This window comes from Bemisia tabaci, chromosome 5 (genome assembly GCF_918797505.1).
Source record: "Bemisia tabaci chromosome 5, PGI_BMITA_v3".
In the NCBI taxonomy this organism is placed as follows: domain Eukaryota; kingdom Metazoa; phylum Arthropoda; class Insecta; order Hemiptera; family Aleyrodidae; genus Bemisia; species Bemisia tabaci.
Genome location: NC_092797.1, coordinates 38,997,625 through 39,012,859, shown reverse-complemented (window position 1 = coordinate 39,012,859; position 15,235 = coordinate 38,997,625). Strand labels below are relative to the sequence as shown.

Here is a 15,235-nt window from a genome sequence, read left to right as displayed (position 1 = left end):
ACAAAATCTGGAAACTTTGAAAGCTTGGATTTTCGAAAATATGAAACAAAAATGTTCAAAAGTGGTTCTATTAGGTTTTTCGTGAAATTTCCTTTTAGAAATATCCATTGAAATTGAATTTGTGACCATATAAACATCAAAATGTGACATTTTAGCTAAAACATTCATGTCCGGCCTCTGCTTTTAGCTCGCTCCCTTGTGCGCCGCCGGTTTCATTCATGTTCCCGTCCCGGCGCGGCGCGGCAAGGACATCTTTTGCCGCGCTCTCGCTCACAGGGGCGGGTGGGTCCGTCGCGAACTTTTGCAGGTGCCAAAAAGAGCTGTCTCTTCCGAAATTTGGCTCTAAAATTACGATATGCACTTCGGAAAGGCTGTATGCGTTTTTCGCACAAAATCTGGGATTTCAGCATCTCCGCACCGAAAATATGCATATTTTTTATGCGTATCATGAAGTAATGAGTGAATTTCAGACCATCTTGGTGCATTCATTGAAATTTTAGAGCCATTATAAGTATGCAAGTGACGACTTTTCTTTTCGCTCCAGCGGAATTTTGCAATAGACGCATCACTCAGAAACGAAGAAAAAATTTTAAAGAGTCAATTTAATTATCTTTCTTTGCACTCATGTAAATCATGAAATGTATCTTCTATTTTCACGTATCTAAGTATAACTTCCATCTTTGCTCAATGATGATGAATGAAGAACCTGTCCAATAATTTTCTTAAACTAACTCTCCTGTTTGTTTAATAGAAAAATATATTATATGAATCGCTGTTGAGTAATCAAAAGACGATGGTCAAGGAGTTCTCTGAATTGACTTTTGATTTAAACCCTAGGAGTCTTGTAGAATATAGGGTCTCTGAAATACTGCAGAAGCATCCTCTAGATTATCCTCTGTGATGATAACTATCCATGTCTTAGATTTATATAATTTGTGTGATATATGAGTTTTGGGTAAAAATACAATTCAACTCTGCAGATGTTAGAAATTAAAGCCAAATAGGTATTTCAAAATTGAAAACAATCAAAAATAAATAAATTGTGAACATTTTGAAGCGTTTGGAATGGGATAAAGTACTAAAAGTATGCTTGAAATTACCTCAAATTCCAACGCTATTATCCAGGGATCTGAGCACAGAAAAGAATAGCAATTGCTGATTTTGCCCAGTTTTATTATATTTGCGCTCGTCAAAAAATTTAAAACTTGTTTGGTACCTGAAAATTTTGTGCTTATTTATTTTTAATCGTCTGTTTATCTGTCTTGTTTATAGAATGTTCTTATACGGCATAATGAAAAAACAGGTGAAATGGCAGCTGTCGTTGGGGATTTCGGTCTTGCTGCGAAAATCCCAAGGTAAGGTTTCAATAGCATTTTTTCTTTCTTTTTCTTTTTTCTGTGTAAACTACAATTTTGTCTCTGTTTAATGAGAAAAGATTTTTGCACTCTTTGTTTTTTCATTTCAATTTAACCTCTGTTTTGTTGTAAAGAAGACGTTGTGCATTCAATACAAGCACTGTAACATCTGGAAATTTAATGCATTTTGACCGGTATGCCTTTGTTAGCAACTGTTTCAAGAGGTTCATCCTCATCTAATCTTTATATTTGTATGTGCTCCCAATAATAAAAAAGAAATTAATGATTCTAACTCCAGTTACTCACTACAAATTTTTTTCTGAGTAATAACTGTCCCCTGTTTTTTGTTACAGTTTTCCTGTGACATTCCATTTTTTATTTCTTACCCTATTCCATTTCTCTCTAACCATCACTTTTTGCTCTATTAGGAGCGGTTATCGTTTGCCCACCGTGGGGTCTCCTTGGTGGATGTCTCCTGAGTGTCTGAAAGGCCAGTGGTATGATCAGAGGAGTGATGTGTTCAGCTACGGAATCATCCTGTGTGAAATAATAGCCTGCGTGAATGCCGATCCTGATATTCTTCCTCGAACTCAAAATTTTGGTTTGGATTATTTGGCCATGGTAGAACTTTGCTCGCAGAATGTTCCAGTGGCACCCCCAGAGTTCCTTAAATTAGCTTTCTCTTGTTGTAATGTAAGTTTATTTTTATTCTCATTTAAAATGTCACTTTGAAAAGAGCTCACCAAGACAGCATGAATTATTTCCAAAACATTAAGTCGAAGGCATTCCCTTAAAAAACCGAACTCATGCATCATGTGTGCTTGTCACCTTCAGGGTTAGGGTGTCTGAACAAATCCCTGTTAAGTACTGGTTGTGTTGAATACCAGTAAGTACACTCCGATATGGTCGTTCCTCTCGAAAACAGGTGGCTTTATCAGATCTGAACTATCTTCAAGTTGAAGCATTGTCGCCTCGTGTTCTCTAAGTTTGTATGTATGACAACAGCCCATTTTTGCTAACTCCCAAACCCCATTTCAGTAAGGTTTGCATATCCATAAAACGAAGAAAAGGTGAACTCTTTTCAGCTGACTCGGAGACTTTAATGCAGAGTACAAAAGTTAGATGGGGCGAAACGCGTGATACAACTATTTTGACTTGCAAGGATATAAAATTGCTCTTTCAAGAAATGAAGGAGAAAACTGTGTTCTATATTATTCCAGCTATTCGGTTTGTCAAACCCTACTTTCAGTTGGTGGTTTACCTACCCTTACTTGTAACCAAACGTTTGGTTCATATAACCGAACTTATTAAGTTAAAAGAACTGATGGAAGAAGTTTGGCTACATGAACTGAACGGCTGGTTACACGAATAAAAAAATCGGTTTTAGATTAAAGAGTGAACGTTCAACGCACAAATTTTTACGAAGACCTATCAACATCAAGGATGTTGATATTTGGTAAAAATTAATAACATGGACTGAGTGTTTCAAAACCAATGCAAAAGCGTTGAATTTTTAAAAAAATTACAGCAAAAGCGCTAATTTTTTTAAAAATTTACTGTAGAAGCATTGAATTTTTAGGAAACTAACGCAACTGCATCAGAGTTTTAAAAAATTAGCGCATGTGCACTATTATTTAGTGAAAATTACTGTGAACTGCAATGTCATAGTGTATATGTTGAATACCTGGATGCGCTAAACTGTATGTGCTGAAGAACTATCTGCAATCTGCACCTCTGCTTTCACTATGTTTATATTCTAGAATCCTATTTTGGCAGTCTGTAATTTTTCTCTGTGCAATCTACTTAATTGTTATATCTTCATCCTTCATCTTTTTAATTCAATTACATAATTTTTTGCAGTTTGAACCAAAGAACCGTCCTACATTCAACGATATCGTAGCAATGTTAGAAAAAATAATAGTCAGCTTATCAACTCCAGAGCCAGGAATCGGTCTTTTGGTTGAAGCCCGGAGTGAAGAGTGTTTGCTTGACCAGCACTTGTCTCACACCGTCACTACACCCAACAAACAATCTAAACATAGAAAACGTAAGTTATTTTCATCTTTTAGTTTCAATCAAATAACTCAACAAGTTCAGTCATATGTTTGACAGATGCGTAGCCGAGCTTTTCTGCCTCAGGGAATTTTCGGTCTAATTACTAGGCCCTCAACATGTGATATTTTAGTATGTTTGAAGCTACGGTTAAAATGTCTACAAACTCAAATACTGCATGAAGCATACTGCATACTGCTTTCAACATGAAGTTTTATCAGAGAAGAATGTTAGATTGGAGTATGCAGACACTGAGTTTGGCTGTAATGGCAGTATTGTATATAATCTTTTGGAGAAAATTAGTTTGTCTGAATTAAGTATGCATTTTAAACAATCTTGATCAGAAGGTAACAAAAAAAAGCTTCCACTACAAAATGTCTACAATTTTCTTTAAATGAAGGATGCAAGTTTTGTTTACTGTACTGCTTAGTCCAGAAAGCAAAGTGTCCTTAATATTTGCAAGTATCAATTTTTAATGTCTCGTTCCCTTTTTTCTTTTTTCTTTCAGTAGTCCATCGCAGATCATTATCTGAGGATGTCGGCACAGCAATGTACTCACTACACTCAGCTCCCTCACCATCTGAAAAAGCTCGATGCCATTACATGACACCTTCTCAGGAACATTTGGCCGTTGCACCTCCTTTGAAACATATTGGAGAATCAATGTGCCGAGAAGATCCGTATTATGAACCTAGTGCAGACAAACTGAATCCCTTTGCATCCTTGAGTCAGTTCAAGGGAGTCAAAAAAATCCTTGCAGGAACCAACTCCTCAGACCTGTTTTCATCGTGTTGTGAGCTGCCATCGCCATATGTGGGGGATGAACCATGTAGTTCAAGTAAACGGGATGAATCATTGAGAAATTCTAGTAGACTTTTTTGTTCATCAAGTAAAGAATTAAATGTAGGAAATATGAAGTCAGAAACTTTACCAAATTCAAATCAAAATAGTGTAAATAGTTTGAATGATGTTTGGATCCGGCGGAGTCCCAGTTCAAGAAGCAGTATAGATCTAAGTAAATCTGAAGGAGTAGAAGATTCAATTGTTGTTGAACCTGTAGTCAAACCCTCAGAACTCTGTCTGAAAAATCAAAGTAAATGTTCCAGTATTAGCCCCGTGAGTTGTGGAAAATTGAGCGAATCAAATAATTCTCCGCCTAGTTGTAGTACACCAAAGAATTTAACCGATGTTCCTAAATCAACTTTAACGTTTGAATATGTTTCTAAGTTTGTTAAAATTAATTCACGTAAATCCTACTTGAACTCAAATCCGAAAGCAGTGTCATTACCATGTTCTCCGACATTTCTCAGGAAGCAGCCATGCGTTAGTGAATCAAGTGATGACTGCTTCAAATGTATTTCCCCCATAGGCAAAAATAAATCAATGAGTGATGATGGCTCAGATTGTACATCAGGATCAGAGCTGGCTGACTCGAAATCTACTTGCACTGTCTACTCTAATTTATTACCACTCTTCAAGTCACGCACAACTAACCTATCCTCCGAAGCAACCATCTTGGATTGTGCTCCATTGAGAAGCTGTTCCTCCAGTTCGAATGTTTCTTCCTTAGCTGCCAACTGCTCCAATACCTCAGGCTTAAACTTGTTGTGCCCCACCTCTAGCACTACTGTTCCTGGATTACTCCGGAGAAGGGGTTCTTGTGAATCAGGATTTTTTAGCAGTGTTGGAGAGGACTTTTGTGTGCCAGGTATGTTTTTTCCCTATTAATTTAATAAGTGAAACTTTCTAGGTACAGGAAAAGGAATCTTAGTCCATGAAGGCAAAATTTCTACCAAGCAGTTGAATACTTTGCCGCTACATAGGCCAAAAGTGAGATTTGAGATAAGGGCTTTTGAAAATGTATTCAGTTCTTATTTTTACGGACACAAATATAAAGAAAATGTTAATGTCCAATATGCTGAAGTTTGACCAAAACTGACAAAAAGTTTATAATGGTTTGGTATTTTGGGTTTTGTCCCCTTTTCTGACAATCCAATTCCAGATTCCCACTGTCCAAATTTTAATGTTGCCCAGCTGGTGTTCAACAGCACAACCTCCCAGTGATAACTTTTCCTCTCATGAAAATAAAGAAAGCTGAAACTAAAAAACTCAAACTCACAAAAATAAATTAAAATTGCCGACGCCTTTCGGGGCTCCCCGGCCCCTTCTTTAAGGCTAAATTCCGACTCATGTCGGATGACTCATGTCATGTCGGACTTTAGCCTTGAAGAAGGGGCCAAGGAGCCCCAAAACGTGTCGGCAATTTTAATTTATTTTTGTGAGTTTAAGTTTTTTAGTTTCGAATTTCTTCATTTTCATTATTTAGCTCAGAGTTTGTTACCTTGCTTTCCTGTTTGTTTCTTTCCATTACTTTCGGTTTATTATTTTCCTCTTTTGTTGGTCCTCCAATCCATCCATTGACCATTCAAGTTCTTGTCGCTCATCACTGTGCAGCCTGTCGAGACACCCTTTCCTCTCATCAAGGCTCTCATCTGCTGATTCACTTAAACAAATGATTTAGCAAGATTGTTGGTGCCATTGCATCATAATTTAGCATTTTCATGTCCTGAATATGGTAGATTCAAGTTTATGATAGCCCTCCCCAAAACTTAGCATTTAGAACTGAAATTTTCAAATTGCCATAACTCCAGGTTGGTCTTACTTTTTTGTCCCCAAATGTTTGTAGAACTCTTTTTTACGCTCTGGTATCGATGTCTTGCTTTCAAAATTTTTTGGATCAAGATTTTTTTGTTTTCATAGACAGTCAATTACATTATTTTTAAGTGAATTTGCTCTCTTCATTTCTGCCTTGCAGGGCAAGGCAAGAGAGTCACGCAAAGCTGAAGCGCCAGTTCAGTTAATTAATAATGGAACCTAACCCTTTTACCACCAAGAACACAGCATCTATGTTCAGCGAAACTGTAACCTTTCCCACAGCTCTTCCACCATTCCACCCCAACAACCCCCACTCTAAAGTATTTTCTTATTTATAGGTCTTTCTGTAGAGGAAAATCTGAACTAAAATTTTAGCTGCTTACTGACAGAGTGCGCTCCGTTTTGTTTGGATTGTAACCATTTTTTGTCCTGGGGCATGTGCATGCAAAATCTAGCCTGGAAATGAATGGGTTAAGTCTTACTCTCATATTTAAACCGCGCTTAGAAAGGAACCAAGCCTCATCAACTCAATCAGCTAAATTTAACCGAGCAATTGAAGTTTTTACATGTAAACGTTTGTGCGGATTCTTTTGAAAATTTTAAGGAATTTCGTAATATACGGAAAATTCACTGAAATTTGCACAAAAATCCGTAAAACCGTTTTCATGTAAAAAATTAAATTGCTCAATTAGATTCGGCAATAGCTGATGTGGCCTGGTTCCTCTCTGCTTAATGCGGTCCAAAACATCTTTACGAAGTTGTAAGAACTTCCAAAAAGAGTCAAAGGTGTTGATGCCACTCTCAAGATGCAAAACTTCCCCCAAATTTTGCAGAAAGAATGTGATCACTTCATACCAAGGAAACAATTTTTACTTATTAACCCCAGTGTTGGTGGCTCAGAAGCGTCACCTTTTTTCAGACCATTTTTTTATCGATTCTCAAAATTAGTTGGTTTGTTTTTCCTCTTGATTTTCACTCAGAAGACTGAAACTGAATTTTTTCATGCAACAAAGCTCAATGGAAGTAAATTCCTTGACAGTTAGACGATCATCAGAAAAAAATGAGCGTTGTTCAGCCTTTATTGCTCATAACCACTAATTTGCTGTTTCGTTTTTGCATTTCAGTGCTTTTTTCACAACTAATCTCAGCACTATCATATTGATTGATTCCAGGAATGGATACGTTAAGTGCAAGACTTCACACAGCTTCCTCTGTCACTCTTTCCTCATCCTCAGCTGCAAGTTCGCTTTTCTTAGACTCGACTGGAGATGACATCGCAACACCTCTACTCCTTTCTGCCAAGCACTTGCACCACTTTCCTCCCCCGCGTTCTTCCTCCATTTACACTGATAGCTCTGAAGATGTTTCTTCCCTGGCCAGCGGAGACCCTCCTATTTGGGATGAAAAGGTTTGTTTCAAGACGTAATATTTTTCCTTCATCTGGTAGAGAGAGTGAGTGAACTGAAGAAAAAATGATTCTTTTCAACACAAGTTATAGTCTTCAGAGATCACTCGAGTATTTTATAAAGTAATGAAAAGGGTTGAATCCTGTGTCGTTGAGTGTTAGAAAAGAGGGAGGAGCAGTAACACTTCATTCAGACTGGCAACAAAAAAGTCCAAAATCTAAATTTCGATGAATTGAAAAAAACATTCTCTTGCGTGTCCATATGAACTAAAGAATCGTCCCCATCAAAGCCGTTTTGTTTTCCATTTAAGGCGGGAAATTCATTTAACACCAGTTTTGTTTTTTTATTTCAAAACTCAATGAAATTTAGGCCAATTCACTTGGTCTTCAACATATTTAATAACATATCTATAGGCACTCAAATTTTCGTGAAAAGATTCCCATCACACTAAGTGCCTTTACTCCCTCCTTTCTGCAGCTTCATTCATGCATGAATTCAATGCTCATTATTGAAATGAAGTTTTTGCACTGTTCATCGATGGTTTTGAAATTTTTATTTGAAAGTTGTTTAGCCTCCCATATACATAATTCTCACATGATTGTAAGTTGCAGTGAACTTTTTACTCATTGTGTGTTTTTTAAAATTCTGTAATCATTGCTGATCCACAATTTTTTCTGAAACAAGACTTTTTAAATACCCGGAGGCTAATTGGGCCAATACTTCATAATGGCCAAATTTCACCCCCTTTTAATGATAGTGATTAACAAGTTGGAACTAGTGTCAGATAAGTTAGTAAATGTTAAACTTAGACTGCCATGTAGAATGTGTGCAGTGGACGAATTTACACATCTGCACCTGGCATCGTTGGTGCTCTTGGTCAATTCTCTGTTGCTGTTAGACAGCGACAGAGCAGATGTCTGCAAATGAAAAGTAAACAACTGTCAACTTACCAATGCAGGTACTAATTGGACTGCATTTTGCAATTAGGAACTCCAATTTCTGACTTATTTTAAAAACAGCATTTTTTATATAAGTTACCCCATGCAGGTAAGTGTTTTATGAATGAGCCTGTAATTGTATGTAGTTCCCAATCTCAAAATATGGTCCAATTACTCAGCAATTTTAGTAGCGTGTCTAAGACAGTGAACAATGAAACACCCTGCGAATATATTATTTTTTTCAGTTTCCTATCCTCCCTTCAATTGAATCACTCCTTTTTTCGGTTTTCCATGTAAAACTTAAAATTAAAACTCTAGATAATATTCAAACATGGTCTCTACGTTCAAGATAATTTTTCCTGACTTTGCACCTTTTACAGAAAATTTTACAATGAGATCAATTCCAAACTGATTTCTACCCCCCCCCCCCCCCTCCTCCTTGTTAAACTCAGTTCATTCACAAGTCACCATGTTTTTTTCTTTCTTTTTACCTATTTATTTTTTTTCCTCAAATAATTCAACTTTTCATCCATATATTTATGTGTCATTTGTTTTTCCAGAAACCGCAACAGATAAGCAAAATTGTGGAGTATTTTGAGCGGAAACAGAGTGTCAATAGTGGATATCATTCTTCCAATGGATTAAGTCAAAGGTGGGACCTAAATGAGCCAAGCAATCGGTATCAACTGCACCAGCAGTTGAGGAGGAGCTATCTTCAAGAGTCAACTCTCATCAAACCTTCAGAATTAAGGAAACATTTTTCTCTTACTGGCGCCAACTCTTCAACATCCACCAACTTACATTTTTTAGATAAACCGAAAAGATCCACGCATCAAAGATTAACTGTTTGTGAAGGTGCTGTGCGATCAAAACTTCAGTTATTTGACAAGAAAAACTGAGGAACTCAAAGCTTCTCTCCCTCCACATCAATTTCCTTTAACCAAGAAGGTGCATCTAAAGCAAAGTAACCGTCTCCCTGTACATGCATCTATATCAAATACATATTATATGATGGTGCTCTTAGGTCAATTTTCTGATTATTAATATGTAAAAGAATTCAGAACGCTTGAAACTTGCCATGAGTCCTTATTTTGAAATATATGTCAGTATTCTCAAGACTGATGGTCACTGCAAATATATTTCTCCCGTAACTACTCATAAAGTAATTACAACAGACAGAAAAACATCTGAAGGAGCATCGTAAAAAAAGAAAAATCAGAAAAACAGTCGCAATTAAATTGTAATTATTTCTTTTTACTAACTAACAAGTTGTGTAATTTTTTTTAACCAAGAAGCTCTGAATAGAAATTTGCTCAAAAGTTAAAAGTTGAAATTTAGAATCATCTTGGCAACCTCCTTGCTTAATTTCAGTATTTGATAATTTTTTTCTGTCCTACCTCTCATTCATGTCAATTTCCGCTCCTACGTAGTTACATATTCCTAAGGAGCAAATCATATTAGCATTCGCTCCTTTTTTCCTATTTTTTATCAAATTTTTTCCCTGAGATTTTCCTCTCCTTCTGTTTCTTCCGGGAAGAGAAAGTATGTAATTAGTATGAATTGGCTCCAAGTGTCATGAAAGGTGCTATAATGTCATATGGAATTAGTTCATAAGAAGTGAATTTTATCTTTCTCGTAAACTGTTTTCTGATCTTCCTTAATAGTTTCGTAACCTCATCAAACTAAGTATTAAATCTTACGAAAGGTTTGCTTTCTTTAAATTTCAGCCACTCATCCCATCATTTTTAAGCCTTGTGCGTCGTACTTTGCCGAGTAATTGCCAGTTATGTTCTACATTGTTAAAAAAAATTGCAAAATGTATCATCGGTTTGAATGATCATTGAAAACTTTAAGGTTTCAGAAAGTAGAATTATTCAGTGTCTATTTTTACAGAGTTGTCATTTGTATTCAATTTTAAATAAATAACCTAACTCATTTCTTTTGGAGGATGATTAAAATTCAATCCTCTCACCTAGGTATAAATGTGTGGAGCTCTTCACAAATTTTACAAAGGCAATTTCTTAGAAATTAAAAGTTTGCTGGATTCATGGAAACATTCAAAAACAGATGAATGGAAGGAATTTAATAGCTCTCCAAAGAAAACATCAATCAAATTCTGTGGAAGCCATACTAAGCTTTATTCACTACAACCACTCTTTCTATCATCAATATACACAGGGATTATATGATTTTCCAACTACTCTTCTAAAATGATGATGTTCAAGTAACTGATAGCTCTGTAAAAGTAGAATTAGTGCCTAACTATTAACATTTGATGCCTCCTACGGTGTACTCTACCCTAATGTAAATTATGATATCTTAAAATCTAACCAGCTGCCATTAGTTAATTTGATTGTAATACTTTTTTCAATCTTAAATTTGAAGACGTTGTCCTACATAAATCTTGAATTGTTCTGAAGGGACCCAATCTTCGTGTCTAATTCGAAAAAAATTATAGTAATAAGAATTGTCTCTTAATAATTGGCAAATACTTCAAAAAATGCTCAAGTATATTAAGTGTTTCATTCAAAGTCTCTTCCTAATGTTTTACTTTTTTATGTACTTCCTAATTTGAGTTATCAATCATTAATTTATTTATTTTTTGTAATATTTTAATCTCTTGTCATCATCACTTCAACATCTTCTTGATTTTTCAATTTCTAGTTTAAATTAATATATTTTGTTTGTGTAAAAGTAAAGTTTATATTATCTTAATTAATTACCATTTCAATTTCTTGTTTATTTCTGTCATCCTCCATTATATTTCCTGAGGTGTTGGTATCTTATGTAGGTATCCCTGATACAACCATTTGATACTGTGCAGTATCAAGCAGAGAATAGCGTAGTCTTTCTCGTAAGTCCTGTATCAAATTCAGAATAGATAAGGGCTTTTCCTAATCCTGATAAGCCGGGAAAAGACAGGGAATTTTGCTATAAAAAATTGTTTCTCCAGCCAGAACATTTCATTTTTTCACTTTCAAGATACTTCATGCTGAGAATAATTGTGATTAGAACTTGTTTCAGAAATCATGCAAAAAAAAAACACTTAAAAGTCAGAGAAAAATCATTCAAAACATCTGAATGTCACACAATATTTTAATCCAGTAAAACTTGTCACCCTGCAAACAGTGATGATCACTCTAGATTGTGATTCCGCTTGGTTTTGCCAATAACGATTCTACAAATTGCACTATTTGGCAATGCTGCTTCATATGAAAGATATTTAATAATTAATGGGGGTGCAGTTTTTAAATTTTTCCAAGTAAATTAAATGAGAAGATTCAGAAGAGGTTCAGTGTGTAATTGAGGACACCGCACCAAGAACAGCCTATAGGCGTATAGGTCGTTATTACGCCCATCTGCTTTTCGGATTCTACTTACCCTGGACTATGCTGTGGTAGCGATAGAATATAGATAGGTAACGGCTCGAGGTCGAAAAACCTTTTTTTTCCGAGTTAAGTCAGGCCTCTGGATCGATGGGTTCTAGAACGACCTATAAACAGGCCTATAAACTTATGGGCCTAAGGTGCTAGTTACCCCTTTCTTTACTCACTATCGATATTCCTTCATTTTGCGTTAATCATGCGTGATTAAAATGATTTATACTTCATATTGCCACCAAAATGACTGTTGGGCGTAATAATGGCCTATAAACCGTTTTTTTTTTTTTTTTAAATTAAATATATTAGAGTGTAAACCCAAAATGTATCGCAAAATCTACCCGGCATCCTTCAATAGAAGGGTTAGGTCACCCAAAACCACCAAAACAGGGTACCTGCATAGAAAAGTCTGCGCAATACATCAGAAACAAAACTTTTAATACGTTTTTCTCAAAACACAGTTTCCAGTTAAAGGCTGTTCTTGGTGCGGTGTCCTCAATTGAAATAGCCTACATACACGCTGGGCTTGTCGATTTCCTTTGACAATTTTGCAGTCGTGAATGCATAGCTGAAGTGCGCTCCAGCTAGAATTGTATTTAGCAAATGGGTGGTTTTTATACGAGGATTGAAAACAATCAAATGGTAGGAAATACAACATAATAATAGGAACTTTGCAAAACGATAATCCGGGTATCGGAACTTGGCTGTTTCGAAAACGCCTTCAAATGCGGCGTGATACCTCACGCATTCCGGAGAGTTCAAATAGTTGTATCATTGCGCCTTAGAAATGCAACGGAAGATTAAAATGAAAATAGCCTCCATGCACGCTGGGCTTGTCGATTTCCCTTGACATTTTTGCAGTCATGAATGCATAGTTTAAGTGCGCTTCAGCTAGAATTGTATATAGCAAGTGGGTAATTCTTATAGGAGGTTTATAAATAAACAATTTTTTAGAAATGAAAAAAAAAAAAAAAAAAAAATATGAACTATGATTATTATTTCCGGGTGCTTTTTTTTCGGTCAGCCGATAAATCAGCTGCCCGAGGCGTTTGTCATCATGGAAATCGTTGTGTGTGATGGATTTACAATGGAAGCGTACTTCAATATTTTATGTAAATGTGTGTATTCTATACCTATTCACACAACCGGAAGTTTGGAGATCAACTTTGAACGAGTAATTAACAAATCGATGACCAAAGTGCGGAGCCACGAATTTCCTCTTGCGAAGTTGCAGAAGCAAACTCCCATACTCAACGTAATTCGTTTTAAACTATCTTAATTGGACGTATTTCTGTCCAACGGAACTAAGCGCCAGTTCGAGTTCCTTTTGAGGAACTTAGAATGCCGGATAGCGCGTTCTGTCAAATGGAACTAAGCGCCATGGAAAAGCATTGCGAGTATAGGACGGAATGAGCCCGACGCCCGGTTCCGCCGCCAATCAAAGCCCACCTCTACCCTCCTCCCCCTATGGCGCTTAGTTCCGTTTGACAGAAATACGTCGAATTTTTCTTCTCCGTGTACCTGTTTCAGAGTGCTCAATTCGTAACTTGTTCAATGGTCCGTTAAATTTAAAAAAGCGAACATAGAGAGCTGTCTTAACTTTTCTCGGAAAAAATGTTTTATCAGGAGAGACGAGGCAACGTTAGAATGATCGTACAGCGTCAAAACATGACATGGGCCTTTTAAGCCCGATTGTTCGATGCCGCGATATTCTTAACACGCGTTCAAAAAATCGCGCCAAACAGCAAACACAGTCCGGCCGGCGTCGAACTCATATCAGCGCCTGCAAGACTGAAGGAATACTTGACGCATTGCGCCAAACAGTGCTGTCGGCCGCCGACCGCCGCACGGTGGAGCGAAGCATAGGAATGCCCGGTCATCGCCTTGCGCCCCAACTTGTTTCGACTATTCCACTCGTTCCAATGGCCATTTCGTGATGAAACTTGGGCACTATATGGTATTTTGATCGTAGAATTCATTTCTGACCTTACTTTACTTGATTTATTGACGGAAACACATAATTTTGGGGGTTCTTTTTAACTTTCAGTAGACACGTGAAAACATAAGTTACTCAAAGATAAATTTCACTCGTTCCTGTGGACATTTCGTGTTGAAACTTCGCAGGCTTGTGGTATTTTGATCGTAGAATTCATTTCTGACCTTACTTTTCTTGATATGTTAACGCAAACGCACGATTTTTGTGGGTTTTCAAACTTTCAGCGGAAACATAAAAAGATAAGTTGCTCAAAGATAAATTTTACTCATTCTTGTCGGAATTTCGTGTTAAAATTTGGTGCAATCATGGTATTTTGAAGATAGAATTCATTTTTGACATTATAATTGTTTGTATATTAACGTAATTACACTACTTTGGTTTTTTTTTTTTTTTTTTTTTTTTTTTTTTTTTTTTTTTTTTTTTTTTTTTAAACTTCAGGTAGAAATGTGAAAAGAAAAGTTACTCGAAGATAGAATTAACTCGTTCTGGTAAAAAATACGTGTTGAATCGTTGATGCACGATCATACTTTCATCTTAGAACCAATCTTTGAGCTTAATTTTGTTATTTTTTTCTCATGCATACGTGCTTTTGAAGGATTTATTCAATAATCGATCGGAATGCACAAAGAAAATTTACGCAGAGATTTTATCTGTTCCGATTGACAATTCATGTTGCAACTATTGATTTCCTGTGATATTTTCATTGAGGAAGCAATTTTTATCGATACTATGTGATCTCTCAATGTAATGAATGCTCATATTTCTATATCGATTATGAAAAAAATATGGTATTACCGTTACCTTCTACACTGAAAAAAAGAGATAGGGGTTTAGTCCCAACTGTTGGATGATATGGACAATTCCAATTAATTGTGGTGATACCCCAATTCATTGTGGTAATACACCGATTAATTGTGGTAGTACCCTCCTTCATCAAGATCGACACCGCTATCTTCATGAAGATCTGAAATGAAAAGCTCGCGGTGGATGTCCTAAGGATCGAGAACTTTTGATTTCTTCTTATTTGAGGAATTATATCTAAACAAACAGAAAACACGGAACACGGAACAACACGAAACACGGAAAATTTAAGGTCAACACTAACAACGAGATTAAATTGCACGGTAAATCGGTCCATCTCATATCACGAATCACGATATCTCAGAATCAGCTGGGACACTTCCAACGCTTTGTAAAGGATTTTATATGTACCACGCCTGAAGCGCCAAGCGCTTCGGGAGGTTGGGCTGCGAAGTGGTCAGGGGATGTAACCCCTTCTATGATGAATAATTCATTCAAAAGTATTGATAGAACATTCAACATTTTTATTTTCTCCTTAAAATGCCAAATAATCATATAAGATAAAAGCAAAAACAGCTCTGTTTCCCCGCCTCGATCGCGAGTTCACGAACCTATCAAATGATGAATTTTGGCCAAAAAATGGGCAAAAGTA

At 36.4% G+C, this 15,235-nt stretch overlaps 1 protein-coding gene across 2 annotated transcripts in view; it reads left to right on the top strand.

The window, feature by feature from the left end:
• The window catches only part of cdi (serine/threonine kinase), a 52,242-nt gene extending 41,117 nt beyond the window's left edge, over positions 1–11,125 (top strand). The window contains exons 5-10 of one of the 2 annotated variants that reach the window (XM_019056872.2): positions 1,273–1,355; positions 1,784–2,048; positions 3,216–3,402; positions 3,919–5,115; positions 7,235–7,470; positions 8,967–11,125. In XM_019056872.2, the coding sequence (XP_018912417.1) occupies positions 1,273–1,355; positions 1,784–2,048; positions 3,216–3,402; positions 3,919–5,115; positions 7,235–7,470; positions 8,967–9,305 (2,307 nt within the window). In that variant the 3' untranslated portion in view covers positions 9,306–11,125. Of the gene's footprint in view, positions 1–1,272; positions 1,356–1,783; positions 2,049–3,215; positions 3,403–3,915; positions 5,116–7,234; positions 7,471–8,966 lie in introns of both variants that reach the window. The other variant, XM_019056871.2, reaches the window with a different exon arrangement.
• Positions 11,126–15,235: the final 4,110 nt, after the last annotated feature.